This window comes from Dipodomys spectabilis, unplaced genomic scaffold (assembly GCF_019054845.1).
Source record: "Dipodomys spectabilis isolate Male_0828 unplaced genomic scaffold, ASM1905484v1 ptg000006l, whole genome shotgun sequence".
Lineage (NCBI taxonomy): Eukaryota > Metazoa > Chordata > Mammalia > Rodentia > Heteromyidae > Dipodomys > Dipodomys spectabilis.
Window position 1 is genome coordinate 12,283,828 of NW_024870683.1, and position 27,026 is coordinate 12,310,853.

Genomic DNA, 27,026 nt, shown 5'->3' on the forward strand with positions numbered 1-27,026 from the left:
ACCTCCATCCTCAGTGAGTAGCTAAGATTACAGGTGCTAGCCACCAGCACCTGACTCATTACCATTTCTTTTACCATCAAAAGGTAAAGAAGCCCAGAATCCGCTCAACAATGTCACCAGGAGCCCAGCCTCTTTCTTTCCGTTTATCATCCTCACACTTGACTTTTGTCCTGGTGATCATGATTGCTGCTTCTGCAAGGTTCTACTTAGGAAGGGCCAAATATAATTTTCTTGTGAGGTTCCTTCAGGAAAGGAAGCCTAGGGCAACATCTGCTTAAACTTTACTCTCTAGAACTTGTTGAGGTATTTTGCAATACCTCAAGTAGAGAATGGCCCAGTTAAGGGAAGTTGTGAGACTTTGGGGTAGCCAAAAGTTCAATGTCTGCCATAGTAAAGTATAGAGGTTTGTTCTGCCTTTCTCTGGAAGTAAGCTCATACTGGACGCTCAGTTTTTTACTTTTTCTTAGCAGCGTGAATTGGAACGTCCCCTGGCATTATGCCCAGTAATCCTAGCTACTCCGGAGGCTAGGATCTGAGGATTAAGGTTCAAAACCACCCTGGGCAGGAAAGCCAAAAGTGGAGCTGTGGCTCAAGTGGTCGAGTCTTATCCTTGAGTAAAAAAGGCTCAGGGACAGCAGCAGCACCCGGGCCCTGAGTTCAAGACCCAAGATTATGAAGGAATCTTTGCAACCTTTTTTCATTATTCTAAGGCACGGTTCAAATTCACATTTTACAATCTCGAAACCAAAAAACAATATCAAAAATAATAAAGTACTGCCGGGCCCTGGTGGCTCACGCCTGTAATCCTAGCTACTCAGGAGGCTGAGATCTGAGGATCGCAGTTCAAAGCCAGCCCGGGCAGGAAAGACCGTGAGACTCCTATCTCCAATAAACCACCAGAAAACCGGAAGTGGCGCTGTAGCTCAAGTGGTAGAGCGCTTGCCTTGAGCTGAAGAGCTGAGGGACAGCGCCCAGGCCCAGAGTTCAAGCCCCACGACCAACAAAAAAATAAAAAAAATAAAGTACTGACTCATGCTACCACGTGGCTGGACCTTGAATATATTAGGCTAAGTCGAAGAGGCCAGACGTTGTACCATTCCATGCATATGAAATACCCAGAAAAGGTACATAGGGGGAAGAGGCAGAAAATGGATCAGCAGCTGGCAGGGCCTGGGAGAAGCAGGACCGCGGAGTAGTGCCTGCCTGATTGGTGCATGGGTTTGTCGTTCAGGACGATGACATGTTTCAGAACCAGACTAAGAGTTGTGAACACGATCGACGTGGTGAACGCCATCGACGTGTTTCTTCTGGAAGCGGTTGATTTTACGCTACGGGAACTTCACCAGGCTCAAAATGAAAAGAGCTCCTCTCCGATCTCGGGATCTTTCTAATGGATGAGGGCAAAACCCTCCCTGGAGAAGGGGACCAGTGCCCCGCCTGGCCCCCAGTCGTTCGGTCCCGTTGTGTTTGGGGGTTCACGTGGGACGGCCCCCCCGTGCCGGGTCCGCAGCTCGGTGGGCGCCGTGCGGGCCCCGCTGGAGCTCACAAACCCGGACACCGATCCTGCCCATTAGGAAGACAGAAAGTTAGGCATGAACCCGGCCTGGCCGCGGGGTGGGGGGGGGGGTGAGAGCTGCTGTCCCCATCTTCACTGAGTCCCCCCCCAAACAAAAGGGCCCATGGCGGGTCAGGAGGGTCGGGACGAACTAACCGAAGTCCATGACCGTGGGAGGAAAAATGCCTTCTTTTGTTGTCGTTCATGGAGACGCAGCCGTCTGGCCGGGCCCTGGGGAGCTCCCGGGCAAAGGTGGGGAAAAGGGAACCACGCCGGCCCCAGGAAGCCAGCGGGTGGCTGGGGCGGGAGCGGGGACGGGGGGAGTGGAGAAGAGCCCGCTCGGGACTCCGCGCGGACCCCCGCGCCCCGCCCCAGCGCTCCGGGGAGCCCGGCGGCCGCGGCTGGGCTCGGGGAGGTGGGGACTGAGCGGGGCCGCGCTCTCGCCCTCCCCGGCGCCGACCGAAACCCAGCGGCAGACCGCGGCGGCCCGCCCGCGAGGGGGGCGGCGGCGCGGGGCTTTGTGGCCGCGGCGCGCGCGGCGGGGCCTGGCCGTCCGGGGACGCGCCGCCGCCGTCCGGCGCTCGGAGCCCGCGGCCCTCCCGGCCCGCCCAGCCCGCCAGAGCCGCCCAGGCCGCCGCGCCCGCTCCTCCCCGGGTCCCGCGGCCGCGCGCGCCGCCGCCGCCGCCGCAGGTAGGAGGGGGCCGGGCGCTCGCAGGGCCGGGGGAGGGGACGGAGGTGGGGAGGGGAGGGCCGGGGGAGGGGGCGGAGGGGGGCGGGGGCGGCCTGGCGGGCTTCCGGGCCCGGCCGCCGCGACCCCAGCTCTGCAGGCCTGGCGCGGGACGCGGTGAGTGGGGCCGGCCTGCTGCGTACAAAGCCCCGGGGCGCGGGGCCGGGGAGGTTTCCAGATGCGCCTAGGCTGCGGGGTGGGGTGGGGGGGCTGAGGAAGGGGGTGGCTAGGACCCCTCGGGTCGGGGGGTTGCAGTGCGTGTGGGGAAGTCGCTTGAGAAGAACCCAGGTAGTCTTCCATTCTTGGGTTCCCCCCCCCCCATGCCATGCGCTGTGCTTAGCGCTTTTGCTTACTTGTCTCCATTAAGACACCCCCCCACCCCACCCCCCCCCCGCGCCGGGCAGGGTCCGGGGGTGTAATGGGAGGGGTCCTCCCCTTGGAGGATCGTGGGGTGAAAGCTGAGCATCTCAGCTCCGCATCGCTGACCTTGGGGAACGCTCCTCCACTTCGGGCCTGTGGGCCCCTGTTTCTGTAATGGGGAGGGGGGCCTGGGATGTGATGTGAACATCTACCCCCTGGAACTACTGCGAATAAGATGAAGTGTTTATGTGACCTGGCTGCATTTTCAGCACTTCTTTTCTTTCTTTCTCTTTTAAATGTACCAGGCCTGAGTTCCTAAACAGTTGGCATGAATTAGTATTAATTATCATACTGGCACTATGAGGGAACAACTGTACATTGTATGGCAAATAACGTTTATTTAGGAGTGGGAAACAGTGAAAGAATTTGGTTTCCCTATACCGAGATTCTGGAGAATGAAGGTTTCCTCGGGGTGGTAATGTTTAAGAGTACACAGCTCTTGCAGTACTTAGAATGGTCATGAGAATACTGATATATATATATTTTTTTTTTTATTTTTTCATACCTTTAAAACTGGAAGTTGAATAATATAGGGCCTTGGGTTGTGTCTACATTTCAGTATGTCAGCTTAGGCCTTCGAGGTGTTATTCGGAAAATTGTCGAATGTGAATTCAAAAACCATAGTTCCTGAGTTAGATTTGAGGATGGCAGTAAGAGTTTGGGACTGGAGAGAAAGGGCTCAGAGAGCTAGCTGGAAGATCCAAGATGTTGAAGGAGGTGTATGTGTGTGTGGGGGGGGGGGGGGCTCTTCTAGTCCCCTCCTCCGGGCAGCCTCCTTCCCTTAGAGAGCAAGGCAGGAGGGAGGGGTGCCGGAAGTGAGATCATTGGTTGTCCCTTCTTACTCCCTGACCAGGACAAAAGTGTTCAGATGGAATGCAGGCCCCCGGAACTAGGCCTCCTGAAGTGTCATTGTCCCTTCTCAGGATGCTTGCAATTCTTGCATTGTGTTTCAGGAGTGGGAGGGGTCGCTCACCCCCCCCCCCAAGTTGATAAGACACCTAAAAGGTTTAGTTGTTGTGTGGGGGAGGTTGTTTATTTGGTTGGAGAAGCAATAGGATTCAGTAGAGTGTGTTGGGGGGCGCAGTGTTTCTGTTTGGAATGAGGAGAATTGAAAAGCTCTGAAGAAGGAAGAGGAAAGCAGTGAAGGCCCAGGAGGTCAGGCCGCAGGCGGGCAGAGGCGCTGACCACTTCAGCACACAGTCTGCCTGAGCACCTTGCAGACCTTACTTTTGAGGGCCTGACCTCTCCCAATATCTCACTCAAGTGTAATGGAGGCCCGGGGACTCAAGCTGGCCCGTATTGTGAGCATGATGTTTGGTTTTGCATTCAGCCCAGGAGAGAATATTTGAGTACATCAGAGAAGATACAGTGGAAAGAGCGATTGCTATGGAGAGAAAATAGACATAGTTTGAGGTTCGAATCCATTGCTCTGCCATTTCTTAACTTTGTGATTTTCCTTTTTTTCTCCCCAAATGCATAGCAAGGAGCTCAATAATTGTACTTTTTTTTCCCTATCTGTGGGAACATTCATTCAACAAATATCTGCTGGGCATGGGTTGTGTGCTGAGTCACATCTACATATTGGGATGCAGCGATGAGTCAGAAATTATGTATTCCCTTAAGAGATTCCCAGACCAGAGAAGGGAAGATGACCACAAAGAGAAACTTGTAAATAGATAGATAGATAGATAAAATAATGGGCGGGAGTGGTACCAAGCCTGCATCTAGGATTGGCAATGGGCTCAGAGAAGAATGACCAGTACTCCTCAATGGGACAAGTATGAAGCCTGTGATAAAGCTTCTAAATGCTTCATTACCTCCTCCTAGCCTTCATCTTTTTATTCTGGCTTGTCTGCCTCAATATTCTCTCTTCAAAAAAAAAAAATCTAGGTGTATCATGTGTAAGTTGTAAGCTGCTTCCAACTCATTCTAGAAGGAAGCTGTTAGAAATAAACAACAGCCTCACTGAGGAAGGCTTCAGAAAATTACTCAGGATCTGGGTCTTACAAGATGGAAACAGACCCCTGATGGACCTTGGGGTCCATCCCACAGGGGGGGAGCCCTGGGCACCCAGAAGCATCAGGACACACCAGATGCAAAGGCAAGATGAATTTGTTGTGGTTAGGTACGAGTGGGAGAGATGGAGCAGTTCTATAATCAGGATTAGATCAGTGTGCTGTGTGAGGAGGTTGGACTTGTCAATCACTTATGTGTGGGATAGATGTTAGGGGATACAGCAGGGCTGTGGCATGATTTCTGTGTTTTAGGAAGATGTCTCCTGTGGTTGTGTGGAAGATGGGATGGAAGTTTGTGAGCCGATTTTAGAGATTCAGGACTGACCTTACACGTGGGCAGTGAAAATGGGAGAGAAGGCAGTAGACATGGAAGAAAAATGTAGGCTAGGTCTGTTAACTAGTTGCTCATGTTGAAGAGTACACAGGTTTCTGTTTTGAAAAGCTACAGTGATGTGGCTGAAATCAGACATTAGGAGATTTGGTAAGGGAATAATTAGGGGTTTTAATTAAGCTTTGGAGACTTGGAGATTTCTGAAATGCCCAGAGGGAAAAGCCAAGTCAGAGGTGGTTGGTAGATAACCATAACATTAAACAGTGTGTTTGATGGTTAGGGGAGAATATGGGACTAGGGAGAGAGGTTCTCCTGACACCCCTATTTTGTTTAAATGAACATCTAAGCATTTAACTGTGGGCAAAAGTTACACACAAAGGGGAGCTCCAAGTCTCAAGGATAGATCTCAGTACTGAGAATCTTATAGTGATGCAGTAAGAAGTAATTTCTCCCCAACCCTGGCCTAGAAAAGAGCTTGTGGTCAGAACAGAAGGCAGCGGGGTGTAGGAGCATGTTCTAAGGAAGATGGGAAGCAGGCTGGAATGAGAACACCCACAGAAGGGACCTTCTGCATTTCGGACTTGTTTTCTGTGATGCTTTAATGATTCTAAAGGCATTTCAGGGAAGCCTGGGCAGGGAATGGTTTAGAAGGGAGCTGTGAAGGGGGAAGTGAAGAAAGGAATCAGGACCTTTAAGAACCATCATCTTGTTTAAAAGGGGACTAGAGGGTGGGAGGACAGAAGAGGTCAAGGAGGAGGAGGGCCTCTGCCCGAAGCACACGGCTGGTTCTGCTCACAGACACAGATGGTAAAAATCAACACTTTGAAATTACTTGGTCCCTTGGAGTTGGTAGGGAAGGGGAAGGAACACAATAGGGAAAGCAAGTTTAGCACTAAGTTTAAGACTGCAGAGCCATCTGAGAGCAAAAAATAAGGTGGAGCCACAGAAAGGGAATGACCACTCCCGGTAGCTAGGTCTGAGTGTGTGAGAACAAAATGAAATCATGAAGGCATCATAGCTGTTGCAAAGATCTTGGAAACTAGGCATCTCGGTCAGGCATGTCATCTTAGTACTTGGGAAGCTGAGGCAGGAGGGTCAGGAGTTTAAGGCTAACCTGAAAGAAAGGAAAAAAGGAAGGAATCTCAACTTCCTTTTGGACCATAATTTACAAGAAGTCTGAAAATGATATTTCTGATGAAGTGTGTTCCAGCCACCTCCGCCCTTCTCCCTCCTGGGACTTGAACTCTAGATTGGGTCACTGTTCCTGAGCTTTTATGCTCAAGGTTAGTAGTGCTCTACTACAAAAACCACTTTGTGGTTTTTGGTGGTTAATTAAGAATGAGACTCTAATAGACTGCCCTGACTGGGGTAGTTTTGAACCTCAATCCTTGGATCATCTGTTCTCATATCTCAGCCTCCTGAGTAGCTAGGATTACAGGTGTGAGCCATCAGCACCCTGCTATAAATTCTTAGAAAAAAAAAAGAAGACATTTTAGATGGTAGTGCATTTAGCCATAAGGTGTTCAAATTGCAAATGACAAGCATGTGCCTGTGGTTCATGGATCACGCCTCTAATCCTAGCTACTCAGGTGGCTGAGGTCTGAGGATTGCTGTTCAAAGCCAGCTAGGTCTGGATAGTTTCAGGCTCAAGTGGTTGGTAGAGGGTGAGCAAAAGAAATCCTGGGATAGATAGTGCCCAGGTCCTGAGATGAAGCCCCCTGGACTGACACATACACACACACAAAGCATGTGGGTTTCACCATGTATTTCACAAGTAATTATGAGGTGCCTACTGTATACAGCTGTCCTCAAGGAGCTCTGGAACACAGATAGTATTACCTGCCTTTGCCACTTTTTTGTTTTGTTTTGTTTTCAGCATTGCTTAACCTACAAAGTTAAACCTGACTATGGGCCTTATGGTACAGTGCTGGTCTTAAGCAAAGGAGCTCAGGGACAGCACCTGGGCTCTGAGTTCAAGCCCCACAACCGACCGAAAAACACCAAACAAACCTAGAAGTGGAGTGAGGCTCAAGTAGTAAAGCACTAACTGTAAGCTGTAAAGTAAGAGTTCAAGCCCTAAACGGGACCATTTGATTCCATTGGAGTCTTCTCTTTGTTCAGCCATTAGACTCATTTGCTTCAGATGTAATAAGAAAATGTGTGTCTTTTGGGGAGTGAATGGTGGAAGTTAAATTGCAGAAAAAAACCACTAACAGTACTACTAATATGGGCTGCCAGCACTAGAAGGAATTTTAAAGAGCATCCACTGTAGCTGGGATTTATAGATGAGGAATTGTCAGAGAGGAAAAGAGGACTTGCTTAATGTCAGAAAATGGGTGACAGAGTTAAGAGCGGTTTTCAGATGCTATGTTAGCCTTTTATTAGTATACCCTAGATAATCAGCTATAGAAAGAAAAGGGTTGTCAGGCTCACAGTTTCAGAGTTTTCAGTTGATGAGCACTTTGGTCCTATTGCTTTGAGCCTATGGCAAGGAAGCATATCATGGCAGGAGCCTGTGGCAGAGCCCATGGTCAGGAAAGTGAAAGAAGAGAAAAGGAAAGGGCTAGAGTCTCCCTTTCCTCTCCAAGTTCATGCTCCTAGTTCTACCTTCTCCCACTAATACCGCACTGGGGACCAAACCCCTTATTCATGAGGGACAGTCAAGATCCAAGCCTTATCAGATGAAATGTTGGGAAAGTCTTGATGGTACCTTGGAAAAAAGGGAGTCTTAATGAGAGTTTTCCAGAAAGGAAGATAGGGGTTCTTGAAAACAAACCACCAGTCTTCCACTTGCAACTCTTCTATTACAAGGCCTTTTGAGAAGCCTCTGTTTTTCTCTAATCTCTAGTTTAAACGAAGACTGAGGTCTTTGTTTAAAGTTTTAATATGTTGGAATTCAGACTGCGTCAAAGGTAAATTATTTTTTGAGATATGAGTCAGGAGATAGAGGAGGTGATAACATAGGTTACAATTTTTGTCTTTTGGCAGGCCTCCGTGAGGGGAGTGTGTGCCACATTTCCTTTGGATCCTCTGCTGTATCTGTATACCTCAGGTCTGAGTCTCCTATTTTGTGATACTACTGTCATCTAATGCTAATCCTATCCTAGCAGGAATTAAGGTTCCTGTTCTAGGAGTTCCTATTTTGGGGCAGTTTCCCAGGCCATGTCTCAGTCACTGTTTAGCACACTTCCTTGGCTCCAGGCTGATTGTCCTACAGTAGCAAGCACCGTGTTACATCTTTGTGGAATTGTGAGCTTTCCACCTTGGGGAACACCTTTTCTCTGACACTTGCCTAGGGTAGGTTCTCTGCCTGCCCTCATGCATCTTGTTACTTTTGTTTTCTACTCCCTTACCCAAGTGTGTAATGAACATCCTCATTTCTTCCTTTGAAACGGTCCTTGATATGTACTTCTGCCTTTCAATGAACATTGTCTCCCTCAGAGTGCAGATTGTTTTTCTTGCCCATTGTATACCTGCACCATCTTCTTTAGCTGTCTGTTCATGCCGTATGCATTCTTAAAGATCCTGCGCGTATGTCCTCTTGTTGACAAAGAAGACAGATCTACCTTTTCCTTCCCCTGAACGCCTAAAGTACGTGGTCCTCTGTCATGGTGTCCATTCCAGCAGGCCTCTCACCTCAGTTGGCAGTTGATTCCTGTGGTGACTCTTTCTAGGCTATCATGCTTGTCTTTGTATCCCCCCATACCGTGTAGAGCTTGCTCAGACTTGGGAAGGAGTGCATTCCATACCTGTTGAGTTGTCAGAATGTGAAGTAAAAACCCAGTAAGTATATATTTGGATCTACATTGTATATAGTCTATGATTCTACTTTTGGAAGCAGTTTGATATTGGTAAGATGTCAAGGAAGAACTGCAGTTCATTGAAGCGCTGGTCTGCTTGTTTTTTTACTCACATTGTAGGACTGTTATGCCAGAGAAAAGAGAGATTGGGGGCATTTACTGACTCGCCCAAAATATACAGCTATAAGTGAGTATTGACGTCAGGATGCCAATCTAGTTTTTCTTCATCCAGAGAACTTTAAGGAGCCCCAGTTCATTACTGTCCTGACCTCTGTCCAAGATTACAGTGCTACAGTGCTTTCATTATGATGCTGCTTCTTAGCATTAATTTCAAAGGCACTAGGTACAAAGTCTTTGTCCAGTTTCTCTAGCCTTTGCTGAAACTTTTACCACTTAGTTCCACCCTTAGCAGACTTAAACATTATTAATTGGTAGATTAGTCTTCTCCAGCTGCCATAGCACCATATCATGGATTGAGTAGCTAAAACAACAGGAATTTGTGTCTCCTAGTTTTCAAAGGCTGAGAAGTCCAAGATCAAAGTGGTGTAACAAGGTAAGTTTCTTTCTTAGGCCTCTGACCTGGTTTGTGGGTGGTTGCCAGCTTAGTGAGTAATCACGTGGTTTCTTCAGAAGGTAAGAGGAAGGCAGAGAGTGAATTTTATGATGTCTTTTCTTCCACAACTCCCACCAATAATTCTGTTGGGCCAAGGAAGGCCTCATACTTGTATAAGACTTCATTTGGCCTTAATTCCTCAAATATCCAGTCCCCAAATATAGTCACGTTAGAGCTCAGGGCTTCAATTTTTTTGCTTCAGTATTTGAATTTTATGAGCACACAAATAGCCCAGGGATATTTTGCTTTAAGGTGTATATTAAATATACCCATTACACTCTTCTGGTAGTTTAGTTAATGTTAGTGATCTTGGGGAATTATCCTAATCATTTTCTATTTTTTTTTTTTTTTTTTTTGTGGTCGTGGGGCTTGAACTCTGGGCCTGGGCGTTGTCCCTCAGCTCTTCAGCTCAAGGCGAGCGCTCTACCACTTGAGCTACAGCGCCACTTCCTCATTTTCTATTTTTTAAAATGATATTAGAATTGTGCTTTTATTTAGATCTGTCTGTGGGTCTTTGCCACATACAAGGGGAACTTTTATTGCTTTTGGCTTTTGCTATTTTTTTTTGATCATTTGTACTTTAATGCAGCTGTTAGTGTACTGTTCTGTTGTGTATGATACTCTGCGCATGGTAGGCAGTTTTACACCAGCATAAAGATATATACATTTATTAAATGCTTATTGAGGGCCACTTTTATGAGGTTACTGGGCTGCTTGTTGGACCACAACCATGATTGGAATACGCAGTATGTTTTCTATTAGAGTAGGAGGCACAAAAGGGGATCACTACTTTAGCAGAGTAGAAGGTAGGGAAGGCCAGTCCATCTGTAATAAAAGCTGATGCATCTTGTTGTCATCTGTAACCAATTAAGGACGTTTTTTAGCTTTAGGCTAGAATATGCTTTCTAGCCTCAGAGTTTCCAGTGAGACACTTTCCTAGGGACATGTCCGTGGAAGTGTTTATGTACTAAGGACTGTAAGGTGCGTTTGCAGTATTCCAGCATCTTCCTGGAGTGTGGACCACTTTAAAGCACTGTATCACTGGGCACTGGTGGCTTATGATAGTATTACAGATCCTAGCTACTCAGGAGTCTAAGATTGGAGGATTGCAGCTCAAAGCCAGTCTGGGTAGGAAAGTTGGTGAGACTTTTCAATTACCACAAAAAGCTAGAAGTGAAACTGGCTCAAGTAAGAGTGCTAGCCTTTAGCAAAAGTGCTCAGGGAGAGTGGCCAGGACTTAAGTTCAAACCCCAGGACTGGAAGGAAAAAAAAAATAGCCCTATATGCTCTTTACAGTTACTTTCCAGTCATACCATGCTTTTTATTTTTTTTCCAGATCCACCTCAGCAATTTGTTTTAGAACTCCGATTATAATAAATGAGATATCTGAGGGAGGTGTGTGAGGACAGGGTCTTTGGTTGAGAGAGACTGGCGGTAATGGAAGCAAGGAGAATGGACAGAGGGGCAGATAGAGGTGGATAGAATGGATAGAGGTGGGCAGGGACAGCTCCCTTAATTTGTTCTACCCTTGGACCTTTACCAACTGACATCTGGATTGCGGATTGCTTAGTAGAGGCTGTCATTCCATCTAAATAAAAGAACAAGCCGAGTAGAAGAGCAAGGGCTTGGCAGTCAGAACTGGGTTTGAAACCTGGGGTCTTTGCCACTAATTATCTGTATTACCAAGGTAAATTCCTAAACCTCAGTTTTCTTGTCTAGGAAATGGGAATAATTCGTTAGTAGAAATAAACTACTTAGCTAAGAATCCATAAGAAGTCTTTGGAGTATATTGTTTTATACTAGAATCCCTTTACAGCTCTGCAGAACACAACCACATGGCCCAGGGAGGCCTGCTGTTCTACAAAATTAAGCAAAGTAAATTGGTAAGTCTGGATTTACTTAACTAGTGATTAAATAACAGTTTGGTTAATAGGCTATTAATGGTCCCCAGGTGTTGGTAATTCCAAGTATTTGCTTTTGAAAGCAGTTGTATAATTTCTTCTGGCACTTAAAAATTTCCTTAACAGAAATATCTTGAGTGTTACAAACAGTGCTCTTAAGGGCTATTTTTGGGAAGATTAAATAATATAGTGCACATAAAGCATCTGGTATAGTGCCTAACCCATGAGAAGTGCGGTTATCTGCTTTTGTCATTGCTCAACTGGCCACTTTTAGGGAAAAATTCTTTAGACTCCCCTGAAGTCCACCACCACCTAGCAGCATGTGGCAGTACCATGCATATGAAGAAGTATTAAATTGTGTGGCATGAATTTTGTGTTATTTCACTTCCAAGAATCCTATGTCAGAGTGTGGTTTATTTGCCTGAGATCTGGAATTCATATGTTGTTAAATGATGAAATGACTTTTTTTTTTATCTCTACAGTTGCTGAAGAATTTTTTTTAGTGTATTAACAGCAAGAGTAAATGAAGAAGGGAAGCAGGCATGTTAGTAGCAATGTAACGTAGTAGCAGCTGCTAGTAGGAATGTAAATTGGTACAGCATTTTACAAGGATAAGGTGCTGATGTCTCAGAACTCTGGAATGTTTCATCTTTTGTGGCAGCTATCCATTTTCTAGGAATATCTTTTAAAGAAATAAGATAGAAAAAGATTTAGAGCCAGGTGCTGGTGGTTTATGCCTGTAATCCTAGCTACTCAGGAGGCTGAGATCTGAGGAAAGTAGTTCAAAGGCAGCCCAGGCAGAAAAGTCCATGGGACTCAACTCCAAAACCTACTCAGAAAAAGCTGGAAGTGGCACTGTGGCTCAAATGGTAGAGCACTAGCCTTAAGTACGAGAAGCTCAGTGTGTGTGTGTAAAAGTATATATACATAGAATATGTGTAAAATAGCATTATATGTAATGCTATTTATAAACAAAAGTAGGATCAACCCCTTTTTGTTTGTGAATGAGAGCTGTCCTTAAATCAGTGTTGTTTGTTGTTTAACTTTTATTTTTTGTTTTCCTTTTTCTTTCGGTGCTACTGTAATCATAGAGTTTGAACTCAAGGCTTGATTGCTATCCCTAAGCTGTTTTTTGCTCAAGGCTAGTGCTCTACCACTTGAGCAACAGCTCCACTTCCAGCTTTTTTGGTGTGTGTGTAGTTAATTGGATATAAGAGTCTTACAGACTTTGTTGTTCAGATTTTAGCTTCCAGAGCAGCTAGGATTACAGGTGTGAGCCACTGGTACCCAGCTAGGATCAGTGATTTTTTTTTTTTTTTTGGTCAGTCGTACGGCTTGAACTCTGGGCCTGGGCGCTGTCCCTCAGCTCTTCAGCTCAAGGCAAGCGCTCTACCACAGCACCATTTCTGGCTTTTTCTGCTTATGTGGTGCTAAGGAATTGAACCCAGGGCCTCATGCATGCAAGGCAAGCACTCTACCACTAAGCCACCTTCCCAGCCCCATAGATCAGTGATTCTTAAAGAGTGGGGGGCATGGGGAAAGTGGGCATAATGGTAGCTCATCCGGCCAAGGAGTTGGGGGTGGGGGAATTAGGTAATAATCTGTTCAGGGTGCTATGTAGTTGAAGAGCATTCCACGCACCCACTGATTTCATTATAAAACTTACAGTAAAATGGACTGGAGATCATTCAGAAGAGAGATTATACAGAACAAGGGCTAATCGATTTAAGTTGGAGAACATTCCATTTTTTAGAAGGAATAGAAGTATTGATGAACACAGAAAACTTATGTTGGGTATTTGGACAAGAAGGTGGCCTGATCGTATATCATATAGAGACCTTAGTGAAATGTAATCAGGGCTGGGAATGTGTCACAGTGGGAGAGTGCTTGCCTTGCATGCATGAAGCCCTGGGTTCAATTCCTCAGTACCACAGAAAAAGCTGGAAGGGGTGCTGTGGCTCAAGTGGTAGAGTGCTAGCCTTGAGCAAAAGAAGCTCAGAGACAGTGCCCAGGCTTTGAGTTCAAGCCCCAGAACTGGCAAAAAAAAAAAAGAAATATGATCAAAGCACCAACGTGGAAAGCTAGGAATGCAGGGATACCTTGCCTGAAGATAAATGCCTTCTTGTTAACTAGTGCTTAGGGTCTGAACTGCTTTTGATGCATGTTTAATAAATCTCTGTCTCCAGCACTCAGTGTTCCCCATGTGAATATGAGTGGTGCCTGGTAGGAGGAGATCCTGACCACAGTAGTACCTCATTCTAACCTTCATTCTGGGGATGAGGTAGTGTGTTGTGGGAGAGCCTAGTTAGATTTTGTCACTCTCATGTGAAACCTATACTTCTTGGCCTTGACTTTACTAAGCACCTGGGTGCGAAATGTGCTCACTCAGCACTGTAAGGATGACAAGGCAGACATAAAGAGTCATTATTGAATAGTTTGGAACCACTCAAAGCTCAAGAGCCTAAGGGACAGTTCTAGATGATCAATAGCAATACCAGATTTCTGGAATAAACAGGAGTTAGACTTTCTATGTTGTTATCTTTGTGATCTCGGGCAATCTACTTTATGTTTCGGGTTTTCCATTCCTTCAGTTGTGAATGAGGACAGTGGACAGAGTCTCTCCACAGGCTTCTTTATTTCTGAAATGATTGAAATTGTTTATATAAGGTTGTATACTCTTAAAAGTGGCCCTTAGATCTGGGGAATCAAAGTTCCACATCTCCTTGTAAAGATAAATCTGAGGTTGCTCCAGGAACATGACCTAAGTCACACCTATAATGATGGAAATGTCAGATCTTTTGGAGTAATTTCCTCGTGATTCTGAAATCTTGGTACTATTTGCCTCATCTGTTCTGTTTGATTATACAGTGGCTTCTCTTGTCTTCATCTGTGACAAAAACTCGAGAGAGCTATTTGGTTCAAAATCTAGATGTAAAGGAATAGCCAGTTCCCTAACACTTAGCAGAAAAATAAATCAGGAAAATAGAGTTGCAGGTAGCTGTTATGTACCAGATATTCACAATATGATCAAGACTACTAGTAAAGTTGTGAATGTCAGAATTCAACATTATGGAAAAGAATGTTGTTGTTGTTGTTTTTCTTCTAACTCTTCCTCCCCCTCCTCTTCCTCTTCCTCTCCCTACTCATCTCCCCTCACCCCCTCCCACCTATCCCCCTTCCTCCACTTCCTCTTCTTCCTTCTCCTCTTGTGACACTCCTGGGGCTTGAACTCAGCACCTTGGTGCTGTCCTTTAGCTTTTTCTTTCAAGTCTGGTATTCTACCACCTGAGCCATACCTCTGCTTCTTTTTGGTAGTTAATTGTAGATAAGAGTCTCATGGACTTTCCTCCCAAGCTAGCTTTGCTTCTTAAATCTTCCAAAATCAGCCTCCTAAGTAGTTAGGATTATAGGAGTGAACCACCAGGGGCACACAGCTGTACTCATCTTCTCTGAAACAAGGAACCTGCCCAGTTAAGGCTTATGCTTAAGTGATGTGTGACATTTTTCTTGCTAGAGTTGGTAATTCTTGTCTCAAACTTCCTTTTTCAGGATAGCTAACTACCCAGAGAAATATAGTGGAAAATGCAAAACAACGAAATTATAAAGCCTGCCAAATACTTCTCGGAGTTGGAAAAGAGCATCTTGCTTGCTTTAGTAGAAAAGTACAAATATGTGCTGGAGTGTAAGAAAAGCGATGCCCGAACTATTGCCCTCAAACAACGTACCTGGCAGGCGCTTGCCCATGAATACAACTCCCAGCCAAGCGTTTCCCTGCGGGATTTCAAACAGCTAAAGAAGTGCTGGGAGAACATCAAGGCTAGGACCAAAAAAATTATGGCTCATGAAAGGAGAGAGAAAGTGAAGCGGAGTGTGAGCCCACTGCTCAGCAGCCACGTCCTGGGGAAGGAGAAGATCAGCACCATGCTGCCTGAGCAACTCTACTTCCTACAGAGCCCTCCTGAGGAGGAGCCGGAGTACCACCCTGATGCCCCAGCCCAAGGTACTGCTCCTGGTGATGATTTGCATACTATTTTAGTTTTTAAAAATCTTTCATTTAGAGGGAAAAAAAGAAACTTTAACATAAAACTTGATTTTGTTTCCCTTTTTATTTCCTCCCATCCTTCCCTGCCTGCTCCCCTCCCTCCCTCCCCCTTCCTTCCTTCCTTTCTTTTTCTTCCCTTTTCTTCCTTTTATTTATTTTTGGTGCCCTATCCTGGGGCTTGAACTCAGGGCCTGGGCACTGTCCCTGAGCTTTTCTGCTCAAGGTTAGCACTCTACCACTTGATCGCTCCACTGCTGGCTTTCTTTGGTAGTTGGTTGTAATTGGAGATGAGTCTCCCAGATTTTCGTACCTGGGCTGCCTTCTAACCATGATCCTCATATCTCAACCTCCTTAGCTAGGATTGCAGGTATGAGCCTAGGAAACTTGACTTTGTAGAGACTATTACTGTTTGTAGGGATTATATTAAGAGACTGTATTAATTGGATGGTTATTAATGAGGTACTTCAGTTGCTTACCTCAACCTAATTTGAAATACATTAAAGAGAAGTTGATGAGGATTTATATTCATTCACTTGGTCTTTTCATTTTAAAATTCTTTTGAAGACTGCTTATGTGCAAAGCATAGTATTCAGTCACTCCAAGTCCACATTAAAAGAGTAAACTATTTCAAATTTAAAATCAAAAAGGTACAGTCTGGCATAGTGATTCATGCCTAGCTAATCGGGAGGCTGAGATCCATAGGATCAAGGTTCAAAGCCAGCCTAGGCAGATAAATCCATGAGATTCCTTCTCCAAAAATAACTACAAAAGGGCAGGCTGTTAGTGTGGCTCAGATGGTAGAGCACCAAGTGGTAAGGCAAATAAGCTGGGCAAACTCAAGTTCCTGAGTTCAAACTCAGAAACGAATATAGCAGAACACTGATTGATTGCATGGCTCAAGCAGCTCTGAGTTCAAACCTTACCTAACCCAATTAGCAAAAACACCTAGTTAGTATTCACCAAGATTAAAAGCCAGTATCTCTACTCATACCAATAATTGTGATCTAAAGTTTGTTTTGTGGTATTGTAGTGATTTAGAGGAATTCTAGAGAAAATTTTCTTGTTTTTGTTTTTTTGTTTTTGGTCGACCGTGGGGCTTGAACTCTGGGCCTGGGTGCTGTCCCTCAGCTCTTCAGCTCAAGGCGAGCGCTCTACCACTTGAGCTACAGCGCCACTTCCAGAAAATTTTTTTTTTTTTATATGTCCATTGAAGGGAGCTAAATATGTCACACAATCCCATGGAAGAAGAAGACTACCATGTCATCAAAGCACAGGGATAGCTTGTTGTAGCTTCAAAAGATAGGCATTAAAGCGGTATTAAAATGTCTCCAGAGAAGGGAAGGGTAGAAATGCACAGCAATAAATTTCTAATAATTCCTACTTTTTTAAGATAGGAAGTGGTCAGTAAATGTTCATTGCAGTAGGGAAAGGACTCCTTGAGTAGAGGAAGGTTGCTGGACAGCTAGCCTTCATGATTGCTTGTCTGTTGTTCTGAGGGCCCCGCAAGCACATGTCTAGGAAAATCTGGTTCTTTATTTTTAGGATGGGAAATTTACTTATCCCCAGAGTAGATTGAGCTCTGAGGGATTGGCTTCTGTTAATTAAGTCACAAGAAACTGTCTGGAACCAAGAATGTTATTTCTGTAGAGTGAGAAAGATAATTACCAAGTGATCCAACTGTATGCTTTTCATTAGCACCTTTTTTTAAATTCCTGGAGAGCTCAATTAGTATCAAAAGTTTCCTTGCTGGTCATTTGACTGAAGTTAAGTCCAGGAACCCAGTTGAGTAGCCAATGTGGTTAGTGTCCTAAAACTTAGGCATTAGTTCCTACTCTGGAAGCTTTTTATGTCTGGGTTTTAATTCTTGGGTTCCCAAGCCAGGTTAACTTCTGGCAGTAGCCTTGGGCCCCACTGCTAAATGACAGTGTTCTTGCTTTGGAGAGGCTTATAGCTTCAACCAAGTAATTCTGCTCCATCTTGCTAGCCTCTGAGCCATTCAGTCTCCAGGTGGCAGTATAGGGACTGGTGCAGAGGGAGGAAAGGACTGGCTGAGCAGAGCTCTTTTCACATGGCTGTTTGCTGAGGGCAAGGCTGACATGAACTGCATGTAGCTCATTTTGCTCACTTGAATCCTGGGTTACCCTGTGTTGACTTCCAAGGGTTATTCTTAGGTGGCAATCTTATTTCCACATATTCAAAAGCTGAGGTAGAATCTAGAAAGTTCATCTCCCTCGTTTTTTTTTTTTTTGAAAGAAATGATGTAATTCACTTATAAACAGTACATACATTTCAAGAAGGGAATAAATAGGGATTTTTGCTGACCTTCCTGTAGTGACATTTACTAAGGACTTACTTGCAAAAGGGATGTATTTTAAACTGGATGTCTGTGCATAGGTGACATGGGAGACCTCCCTTTTCACTGGTGCTTTTTTTTTTTTTTTTGGTCGGTTGTGGGCTTGAACTCTGGGCCTGGGTGCTGTCCCTTAGCTTTTCAGCTCAAGGCGAACGCTCTACTGCTTAAGCCACAGTGCCACTTCCGGTTTTCTAGTAGTTTATTGGAGATGAGTCTCACAGACTTTCCTGCCCGGGCTGGCTTTGAACTGTGATCCTCAGATCTCAGCCTCCTGAGTAGCTAGGATTACTGGCTTGCTGGTGCTTATTAAGTACCACTGGATACTGCTGCTTGTGTTTTTCTGTCACACCTGGAGAGCGGGGAACTCTAGTACTTGCTCATTTGGGAATATATGCTCAGAGTAATCAGTTAATATTAGTAGTTAAGGTGTTGTAACACTCCCTACAATAAAAAAGCTTTGAGGGGGGAAGTAGATCTGTGACTCAAGTGGTAGAGTACTAGCCTTGAGCAAAAAATCTCAGGGCCCATGCCTTTAGTTCAAGCCCCAGAACCTGCAACAAAGAAAAAAAAAACTTTTAGGTTGTTTTACTCACTAGGTATTTCCATTTACTTACAAAAAGAAAACAGGTGCAGGCGGGGCATTTATGGCCCTCATTATCTTGTGTGTATTCAGACACATGGACTTTGTGTCTATATTTGTTTTACTTTTGTCTCTTTAATGTTGTGTTGTCTAGTACGGCAGCCACAAGCCACATGAGGGTAATAAGCACTTGAAATGTGGGCAGACCAAATTAAGACGAACTAAAAATGTACATACCACATTTTGAAGATTTGATACCACAAACAAGAATGTAAAATATGCCAGGCTCACGCCTGTGATCCTAGCTACTCAGGAGGCTGAGATCTGAGGATCACGGTTCAAAGCCAGCTCGTGCAGGAAAGTCTATGAGACTCTTATCTCCAATAAACCACTAGAAAACCGGAAGTGGCACTGTGGCTCAAGCGGTAGAGTGCTCGCCTTGAGCTGAAGAGCTGAGGGACAGCGCCCAGGCCCAGAGTTCAAGCCCCATGACCGAAAAAAAAAAAAAAGTAAAATATTTCATTTCTACTTTCTACATTGCTTACACAAAAAAATGATAATAGTTTAGGTATAGTAGATTAAAATTGGTGTTATTTCTCTCTCTTTCTCTCTCTTTGTTATGGGGCTTATACTCAGGGCCTGGGCTCTTATCTCTGAGCTTTTTGCTCAAGAGTAATGCTCTACGACTTTGAGCCACAGTGCCATTTCTGGTTTTCTGGTAGTTAATTGGAGATAAAGAGTCTCACAGATTTTCCTGCCTGGGCTCACTTTAAACAGCTATTCTCAGATCTCAATCTCCTAATTAACTAGAATTGCAGGAATGAGCCACCAGCACCCAGACCTTATTTTCTTTCTAATGTGGCACTTAGGTAGCTTATAATCAATTTTCATTCAACACTATTGTTCTGACACCTTCCAGGGTGCCTGTTGAGAGAACTAGATCCCAAAGATTTGATGGAGTTTTATAAATTTAAGCTGGGCCGATACCAGTGGCTCATACCTGTAATCTTAGCTACTCAGAAGGCTGAGATCTGAGGATTATGGTTTGAAACTAGCTTGGTCAGGAAAGTCTCCAAGATTCTTGCCTCCAACAAAAACTACTAAGAAAAGCCAGAAGTGGAGCTGTGACTCAGAGACAGCGCCCAAGCCCTGAGTTTAAACTCTAGGACTGGAATAAGAAAAAAAGTTAAGCTGGAACAAAGTCTAGTAGTATTTCACTAGAGGCTTCCCTCCAACTACATTTTGGTGTGAGATGGTATCACTGTCATCTTGGTCACCATCTACTGGATCTCCTAAACTTTGGCAGTGCCTTTCTCAAAATGTATAGTTGTAAGGTGTCTCATACCTGTAATCCTAGTTACTCAGGAAGCTGAGATCTGAGGATTGTGGTTGGAAGCAAGCCAGGCAAGGGCATTCATGAGACATTTATCTCCAGTTGAGCACCAAAAAACAAAAAAAAAAGAAAGAAAGAAAAGAAAGGGAGGAAGGAAAAAAGAAAGAAAGAAAGAAAACGAAAGAAAAAGTTGAAAGTGGAGCTGTGTCTTAGGTGGTAGAATGCTAGCTTTGAGCAACAAAGCTCAAGGACAGTGCCTTGGCTCTGAGTTCAAGCTCCAGGACAGGCACCCCACCCACCCCCCACCTCCAAGAAAAAAAAAGTGCAGTTGTATTTGAGCACAGGAGTCTTACTAAAGTTTAAGAAAAATATTTGGGAACATATTGAAAAGAAAATATAGTATTCACCCCACAAATATATTAAACCAGTTTACACCCTACACGTTCTCTGACTGATTGACTTTGACATTTATTTTTCATTATTTTGGTGGAACTGATGTGGAAATTAAACTAAGGAAGCTATCACAATTTGCCAAGGCGTAACTGTGAGGGGAGAATGATAGGCCAAATGCATTTAAGGAAGCTAGGCTTTTGAGGAACACTTAATGTCTCAGGATTTTTTTTATCTTTTATATGATTATTTCTCTACTAGATTGAATCATGTAAATATTGCTTTTAAAATTCCAAAATGTATGCATTATCCTGCCCATGTAATCGTAACCCCTCCGTACAGTATGTTCTCAAATAAAATAAAATAAAATTAAAAATAAATAAATAAATAAAATAAAATAAAATTCCAAAATTAGCCGGGCGCTGGTGGCTCACGCCTGTAATCCTAGCTACTCAGGAGGCTGAGATCTGAAGATCGCAGTTCAAAGCCAGCCTGGGCAGGAGAGACTGTGAGACTCCTATCTCCAATAAACAACCAGAAAACCGGAAGTGGCGCTGTAGCTCAAGTGGTAGAGCACTTGCCTTGAGCTGAAGAGCTGAGGGACAGTGCCCAGGCACAGAGTTCAAGCCCCACGACTGACAAAAAGAAAAAAGAAAAAAATTCCAAAATTACCAGGCATTGTTGGCTCACACCTGTAATCCTAGCTACTCAGCTGGCTAAGATCTGTGGATTACAGTTTGAAGCCAGTTGGGGCAGAAAAAGCACCAGCATTTTGAACAGAAAAAACTAACAGACAACACCTAGGCCCTGAGTTCAAGCCCCATGACCTACACGCACACACTCACACATGCATACATACATACATATACAAAGCCATTATTATCATTATGTAATCCATTCTTATTCATTTGGGGTAGGAACTCCAGTCCAGAGAAATATATCTCTAGTTATGGCCCATCTGCATCATTAGTCTATGAAAAGCCCCTTTTGTATGTTAGTTAGGTGTGCATTCCCTTTTCTTTTTTGGTCTGTCGTGGAGCTTGAACTCTGGGCCTGAGCACTGTCTCTGCGCTCTTCAGCTCAAGGTGAGCGGTCTACCACTTGAGCCACACTACCACTTGCGGTTTTCTGGTGGTTAATTGGAGATAAGAGTCTCAGGGAGGGCTGGGAAGTTGGCTCAGGGAAGGCTGGGAAGGTGGCTCAGTGGTAGAGTGCTTGCCTTGCATGCATGAAGCCCTGGGTTCGATTCCTCAGCACTACATAAGCAGAAAAAGCCGGAAGCGGTGCTGTGGCTCAAGTGGTAGGGCGCTAGCCTTGAGCTGAAGAGCTGAGAGACAGTGCCCAGGCCCAGAGGTCAGGCCCCACGACTAGCAAAAAAAAAAAAAAGAGTCTCAGGGACTTTCCTGCTGGGGTTGGCTTTGAACCATGATCCTCAGATCTCAACCCCAAGTAGCTAGGATTATAGGTATGAGCCACCAGCACCCAGGTGTGCATTCCCTTTTAATTCCCAGTTCCCACTTTCATGCTCTTGTACCCAAACAGTCTAATGTGATCCAGTATTCTTACAGTGTGTGTTTTATATCCTTTTTTTTTTTTTTCCGGTCGTGGGTCTTGAATTCTGGGCCTGCGCCCTGCGCAGTCCCTCAGCTCTTCAGCTCCAGGCTAGCACTCTACCAGCTGAGCCACAGCACCACTTCCAGTTTTCTGGTGGTTTATTGGAGATAGAGTCTCACAGACTTTCTTGCCTGGGCTGGCTTTGAACATTGATCCTCAGATCTCAGCCTCCTGAGTAGCTAGAATTACAAGTGTGAGCCACCGGCACCTGGCTTGTTTTTGTTCGTTTGTTTTTAACTTACACAGATTGTGCTGCAGATATCTCTTGTTTTGCTTTTTTCAGAGCCATAGTTTTAAGAGCTGTCTACCATGGTATGTATCCACCACTTTCTTATTTTTCCATTTGCCCTTTCTGTGTTCTATTGAGAACGACTAGAGATTGGCCTGCACACAGTTTCCTACCCATCCTTTTCCTGCTGATACTAAATTTACTCCAATCATGCAAGAGAAAGAAGTCCCTCTGGGCTGTGTTCTCAGTCCCAAGAAAGCCTTCTATTCTTTTGTATAAAATTGAGTTGCTTTCTCCTTGGAGTGGCTTTGTTTTACTTGTGAGAGAGATTATGTGGTGTGTGTTTGCAGCAGGTTCCTAGTCCTATTCCAGCCAAGGGAATAATCTGCCTATCTGAGCCCTAGCTTCTATTCATGGGGGATAGTATTTGTTTGAACATTAATTAGGTACTCTACCAGCCTCCTAGTTTTAAGTCCTGTCTTCTGCCAGACTTTTTTTTTTTTTGTCAGTCATGGGACCTGAACTCTGGGCCTGAGCGCTGGCCCTCAGCTCTTCAGCTCAAGGCTAGTGCTCTACCACTTGAGCCACAGCACCACTTCCAGCTTTTTCTGCTTATGTGGTACTGAGGAATCGAACCCAGGGCCTCATGCATGCAAGGCAAGCACTCTACCACTGAGCCACCTTCCCAGCTTCATTGCCAGTCTTTTAAGAGGGTAGGGTGCTGGGCGCTCATGCCTTAATCCTAGATACTCAGGAGGCTGAGATCTGAGAATCAGGGTTCAAAGCTAGCCAGGCAGCAAAGTCCGTGAGACTCTTATCTCTTATAAACCATCAGAAAAAAAACAAACCTGGAAGTGGTGCTATGGCTTAAGTGGTAGAGCACTAGCCTTGAGCTGAAGAGCTGAGGGACAGTGCCCAGGCCCAGAGTTCAAACCCCATGACTGACCAAAAAAAAAAAAAGAGGGCAGGATATTTTTTTTTCTTTAAAATGAGTATGTTAACACACATTTAAAAAGGAATAATTTTTAAAGTAATTATTTCTTTGTTCCCAGACATAGATACTATCTTAGTGTTCTCAGGTTTGAAAAGAAATGTAGAGATCAAAAGTCTGAATATGCCGGGCGCCAGTGGCACATGCCTGTAATCTTAGCTACTCAGGAGGCTGAGATCTGAGGATTGCAGTCCAAAGCCAACCCAGGCAGAAAAGTCCGTGAGACTCTCCAATTAGCCACCAGAAAACTGAAAGTGGCACTGTGGCTCAAGTGGTAGAGCACTCGCCTTAAGCTGAAGAGCTGAGGGACAGCGTCCAGGCCCAGAGTTCAAGACCCATGACTGACAACAAAAAAAAAGTCTGAATATACACTGATATTTTTCGTAATAGACAGTTTTGTTGTGGATACAATGGGATCAGTTAAGCAGGTATGAGAGGCTAAGTTGGATTGGTTAAGCTTGGATTTTGGTATCCTAGTGACCTTGTTTGAAATCCTGGTTCTTTTAACTAGCCAAAGAGCCTTGGATATTATATGTTTTCTATAATAATACCTCTTTAGACAGTTGTTATAAGGTCTAGACAGGGAAAGGTTGTAAAGTACTAGTACCTGGTTTGCTGCTCAGAAAAAAGATGGTTGCCGTCATCATCATCATTGCCATGTCCCTAAAGCACTCTACCACTGAGCCACCTTCCCAGCCAAGCCTAGAATTTGAGATAAAAGCAAACTTTTAGAAATTGGTAACACAGCAGCCTTGTTAAGGGATGGACTTTAAAGACCCCGAGGAGTATCCAGAAGTGTACCCTAGAATGAAATCAAAGCACATTGAGAGTAGAGGTTAGAGGGATCAGAATGCATCTAATGTGTCCATGCTTCAGATAAAACATTTCAGATGTAAGACTAGAAAGGAAACGAGTGAGGTAATGCTCTCGGTGGTGGATGCTCCCATCCAAGGGCACATCTGTTCCCGGTAGAAACCCTTTCCCATTGCCTTTGTTCTCTGCCTTGCTCACCCATCAGAGAGCACTGTCCTCTCCATAATTGTGCCAGATGGACAGGGGTGGGAACCCCTGGAATCAGTTGACCCCACTCTCATTTCCTATCACCCAGCACTGTACCAGGCTTTCTGCTGAATTCTTCATAAGAGTGAGTAACGGGCGGTCTTTGTCTCCAGAGAATTCAAAGACTAAAAGGAGGACGTATTTAAACCACCTGATTTTTAATAAGTGCTCTGCCAGAGGTGGGCCCAGGGGACAGTAAGAACATGAAGGACGAACATTGGATTGAGGCCTGAGCTGTTAAGAGTTGGTAGGGAGTACTAGGGACACATTTTCATTGTCTCTAGATAATACAGAAGTTTTGTTCTTTTGGTATAAACCTTCTCTTCCAAAAGCAAAAAGAAAATTTAAACCTTTTCTTTGATCTTAATTAGGAACTAGTTATGGTTGTTACCTTACCCCTTGGAGTGAAGTGATCTAAACAGTAGCCATTTCCTTTTAGTAACAGAGTATTACAAATTAGGTTTCCCCTAGTAGTCATTAACATTCCCAGCATCCCATCTTCCAGAATAATGGAGTGGACATAATAATGTAATCAACTTGGCTAATAAATTGATATTACTTTTCTCTGAGGAGAAGATTCTCATTATCTGAAATAGAAAGGGTCTCAAGAAAGCCTTGGAGTCACAGCTAGAAGACTCCATGGGTTAGTAGTTAGTGCTTTCCTTATTGAAATTCTCTATTTGACACTAATGTCATAGCCCTGTAAAAATGCCAATGCCAACATGACATGTAACAAAAGTGGAATCCTTTTGTATCTATATGCTTTTTACCCTTTGTAGTCAAGGATTTATCCAGTATTACTAGCCATCCTCATGTATTAAGAAAAGTAATTTGTACCCATGACTAAGAAATGCCCAAATAATACTAACATGTGTTGAGTGCTGTAATAGAGAACAAGCAATAAAGCAAGCAGCAGTGGTCCTGAATATGTAGGAGTTAGTGGGAAGGTTGAAAATGGAGACTGAAGTGAGGGATGACAAATGACTAGTCCAACTTTAAGCTGAGGAGATAATGAGACATAGGATTACCAAAATATGTGCATCTTTTTAAAGAATGAGCCGTGTTTGGTAAGACTAAAGGGTATTTTGAAGACTAAAGTGAAAACAAAAAAAGAAGATCAGACTGAGACTGTGAGACATAGGTCAGAGATGGAAACCTCCAGAGTAGGAAAATAGAATAAGTGGGCCGAGCAAGATTCCCAGACCTTTAAGAGGATCCGTCAGACAGGAAATCCTTAGGAGAAATTGATGGCTCAGAAGCCTGTGGAGGAAAGAAATTTCAAAGTTTGACAAAATGCCAGGGAGAGATGAAATTAGGGGAATAGTAACGGATGTCCTTGGGATCTGAACAATTGACCCCACCTGTGCTGGGAGTTACCCCCCACATACAGGTGGCTGAAGAGTCATGGGAGAGAGTGAAGTCCAGGAATGCAGACTCACTTGCAAGAAGGACCACTTACGTCTATCAGGAGTAACACCTGTGAACAACAGTCAGCACAATGCTTCTGGAGAGACTGGCCAGAAGTGTCCCCGTCTGAGTAAGGAACTGGCAAGGTGATCAGTCTGAGGACTTCATCTGGAGATCCACGGGTTGGCCTCATACTGTGGTCTCCTCCTCAGAGTCTTAAAATTTGTACCAATTTCGCAAGGTCTCCGACTCTTCAAGCACATGAGTTCTCTGATCATAGTTCTCATAGTTTTCCGTTGTAGAAATGGCATAATAAAATACTTAATCATGATTTCTTAAGGGACCGTTGCTTTTGAGTTTGTGGGGTTTTTGTTGTTGTTGTTTAAGTAAGGGGTGGCCAGGGTACTGGCTAATTAATACCGACATTATTTGAGATCCATCCTACAATGAGGGGCCCTATGGTTTGAAATAGGATTGACTTCTTTTCACTGCCTGTAAAATCCTTGAACATATTTTTTTCTGCTACTGTTTTTCAGAATCATTTGCTGTTTCAAATAGAGAACTGTGCGATGATGAGAAAGAGTTCATACATTTTCCAGTATGTGAGGGGACCTCTCAACCTGAACCCTCGTGTTCAGCTGTCAGAATAACAGCCAATAAAAACTACAGGAGCAAAGCCTCTCAGGAAGGTGCTTTAAAAAAGATGCATGAGGAAGAACACCATCAACAAATGTCCATCTTACAACTGCAGCTGATACAAATGAATGAGGTGCATGTGGCCAAAATCCAACAGATAGAGCGGGAGTGTGAGATGGCAGAGGAGGAGCACAGGATAAAAATGGAAGTTCTCAATAAAAAGAAGATGTATTGGGAAAGAAAGCTACAAACTTTTACCAAGGAATGGCCTGTTTCTTCATTTAACCGGCCCTTTCCCAATTCACCCTAAGACTTTTGGGAGTGACTCCCTTGTAATTAATCTGTGTTGGAAATGAAAGTCTGGAAGATGAACTTCCGGTCAGTAACTTGTAACGGAGCTACAACTAGGAAACTTAGAGTGGTAGTAGTCACTTATTTAAGAATACATTCAGGTAGAACAGCCGCACCCTATGTACCCCTCAAAGGGTAAAGAAGCTGTTAGAGTCTTCTGAAAATTATCACTATGAGTGCTATAATTCTGAATGTAATGTTAAAATTCATGTAAGAACCATGTGCGAGTGTGTTGTAGGGTTTTTTGTTTTTTTTTTTTAATCAAATGCAAGTGTGACTATAAAGGAGTGTGGCTGATTTTGTTTTTTCTTTCTAAGTAGTCATTTTCCATTGATTGCTCTCAAAACTTGCTGGAGGCCTTTGGGGAATCTCCGAGGCTCTCAAAACTTGCTGGAGGCCTTTGGGGAATCTCCGAGAGAGCTGTGACCCCTTGTTACGTCTCTTCATCAGGGCCATCCTCTAGAATGTGGATTTTCTGGAAAGATATTTTCTAAAGTAGCTTATAAAACTGCCTTTTTAAGGCCTTTTCCCCCAAAGAGGAATTCCAAGTAAGGTCTCCAACCATGGTAGTTTCGTTGGAACTAAGACTGTAATAACTTTGAGGGTTTAATGTTCATTTAGATTTCTACTTTCTGTTACATTTGTTTTATTAAAGAAAAGTCTTGTAATTTTATAGTCA

At 44.2% G+C, this 27,026-nt stretch overlaps 1 protein-coding gene across 5 annotated transcripts; it reads left to right on the forward strand.

Moving 5' to 3' along the window:
• The first annotated feature begins 2,207 nt into the window (after positions 1-2,207).
• Positions 2,208-27,026, forward strand: Msantd3 (Myb/SANT DNA binding domain containing 3). Of its 5 annotated transcripts, XM_042698244.1 has the most exons (6): positions 8,710-8,831; positions 8,969-9,035; positions 9,359-9,401; positions 11,278-11,344; positions 14,912-15,362; positions 25,897-27,026. In XM_042698244.1, the coding sequence occupies exons 5-6, from the start codon at positions 14,945-14,947 to the stop codon at positions 26,304-26,306; spliced, it is 828 nt and encodes a 275-aa protein (XP_042554178.1). In that variant the 5' UTR covers positions 8,710-8,831; positions 8,969-9,035; positions 9,359-9,401; positions 11,278-11,344; positions 14,912-14,944; the 3' UTR covers positions 26,307-27,026. The 5 variants fall into 5 exon arrangements, with proteins under 5 accessions (XP_042554213.1, XP_042554205.1, XP_042554195.1 ...); XM_042698261.1 differs by lacking the exons at positions 8,710-8,831; positions 8,969-9,035 and adding an exon at positions 2,382-2,399; XM_042698252.1 differs by having other exon boundaries at positions 8,710-9,035.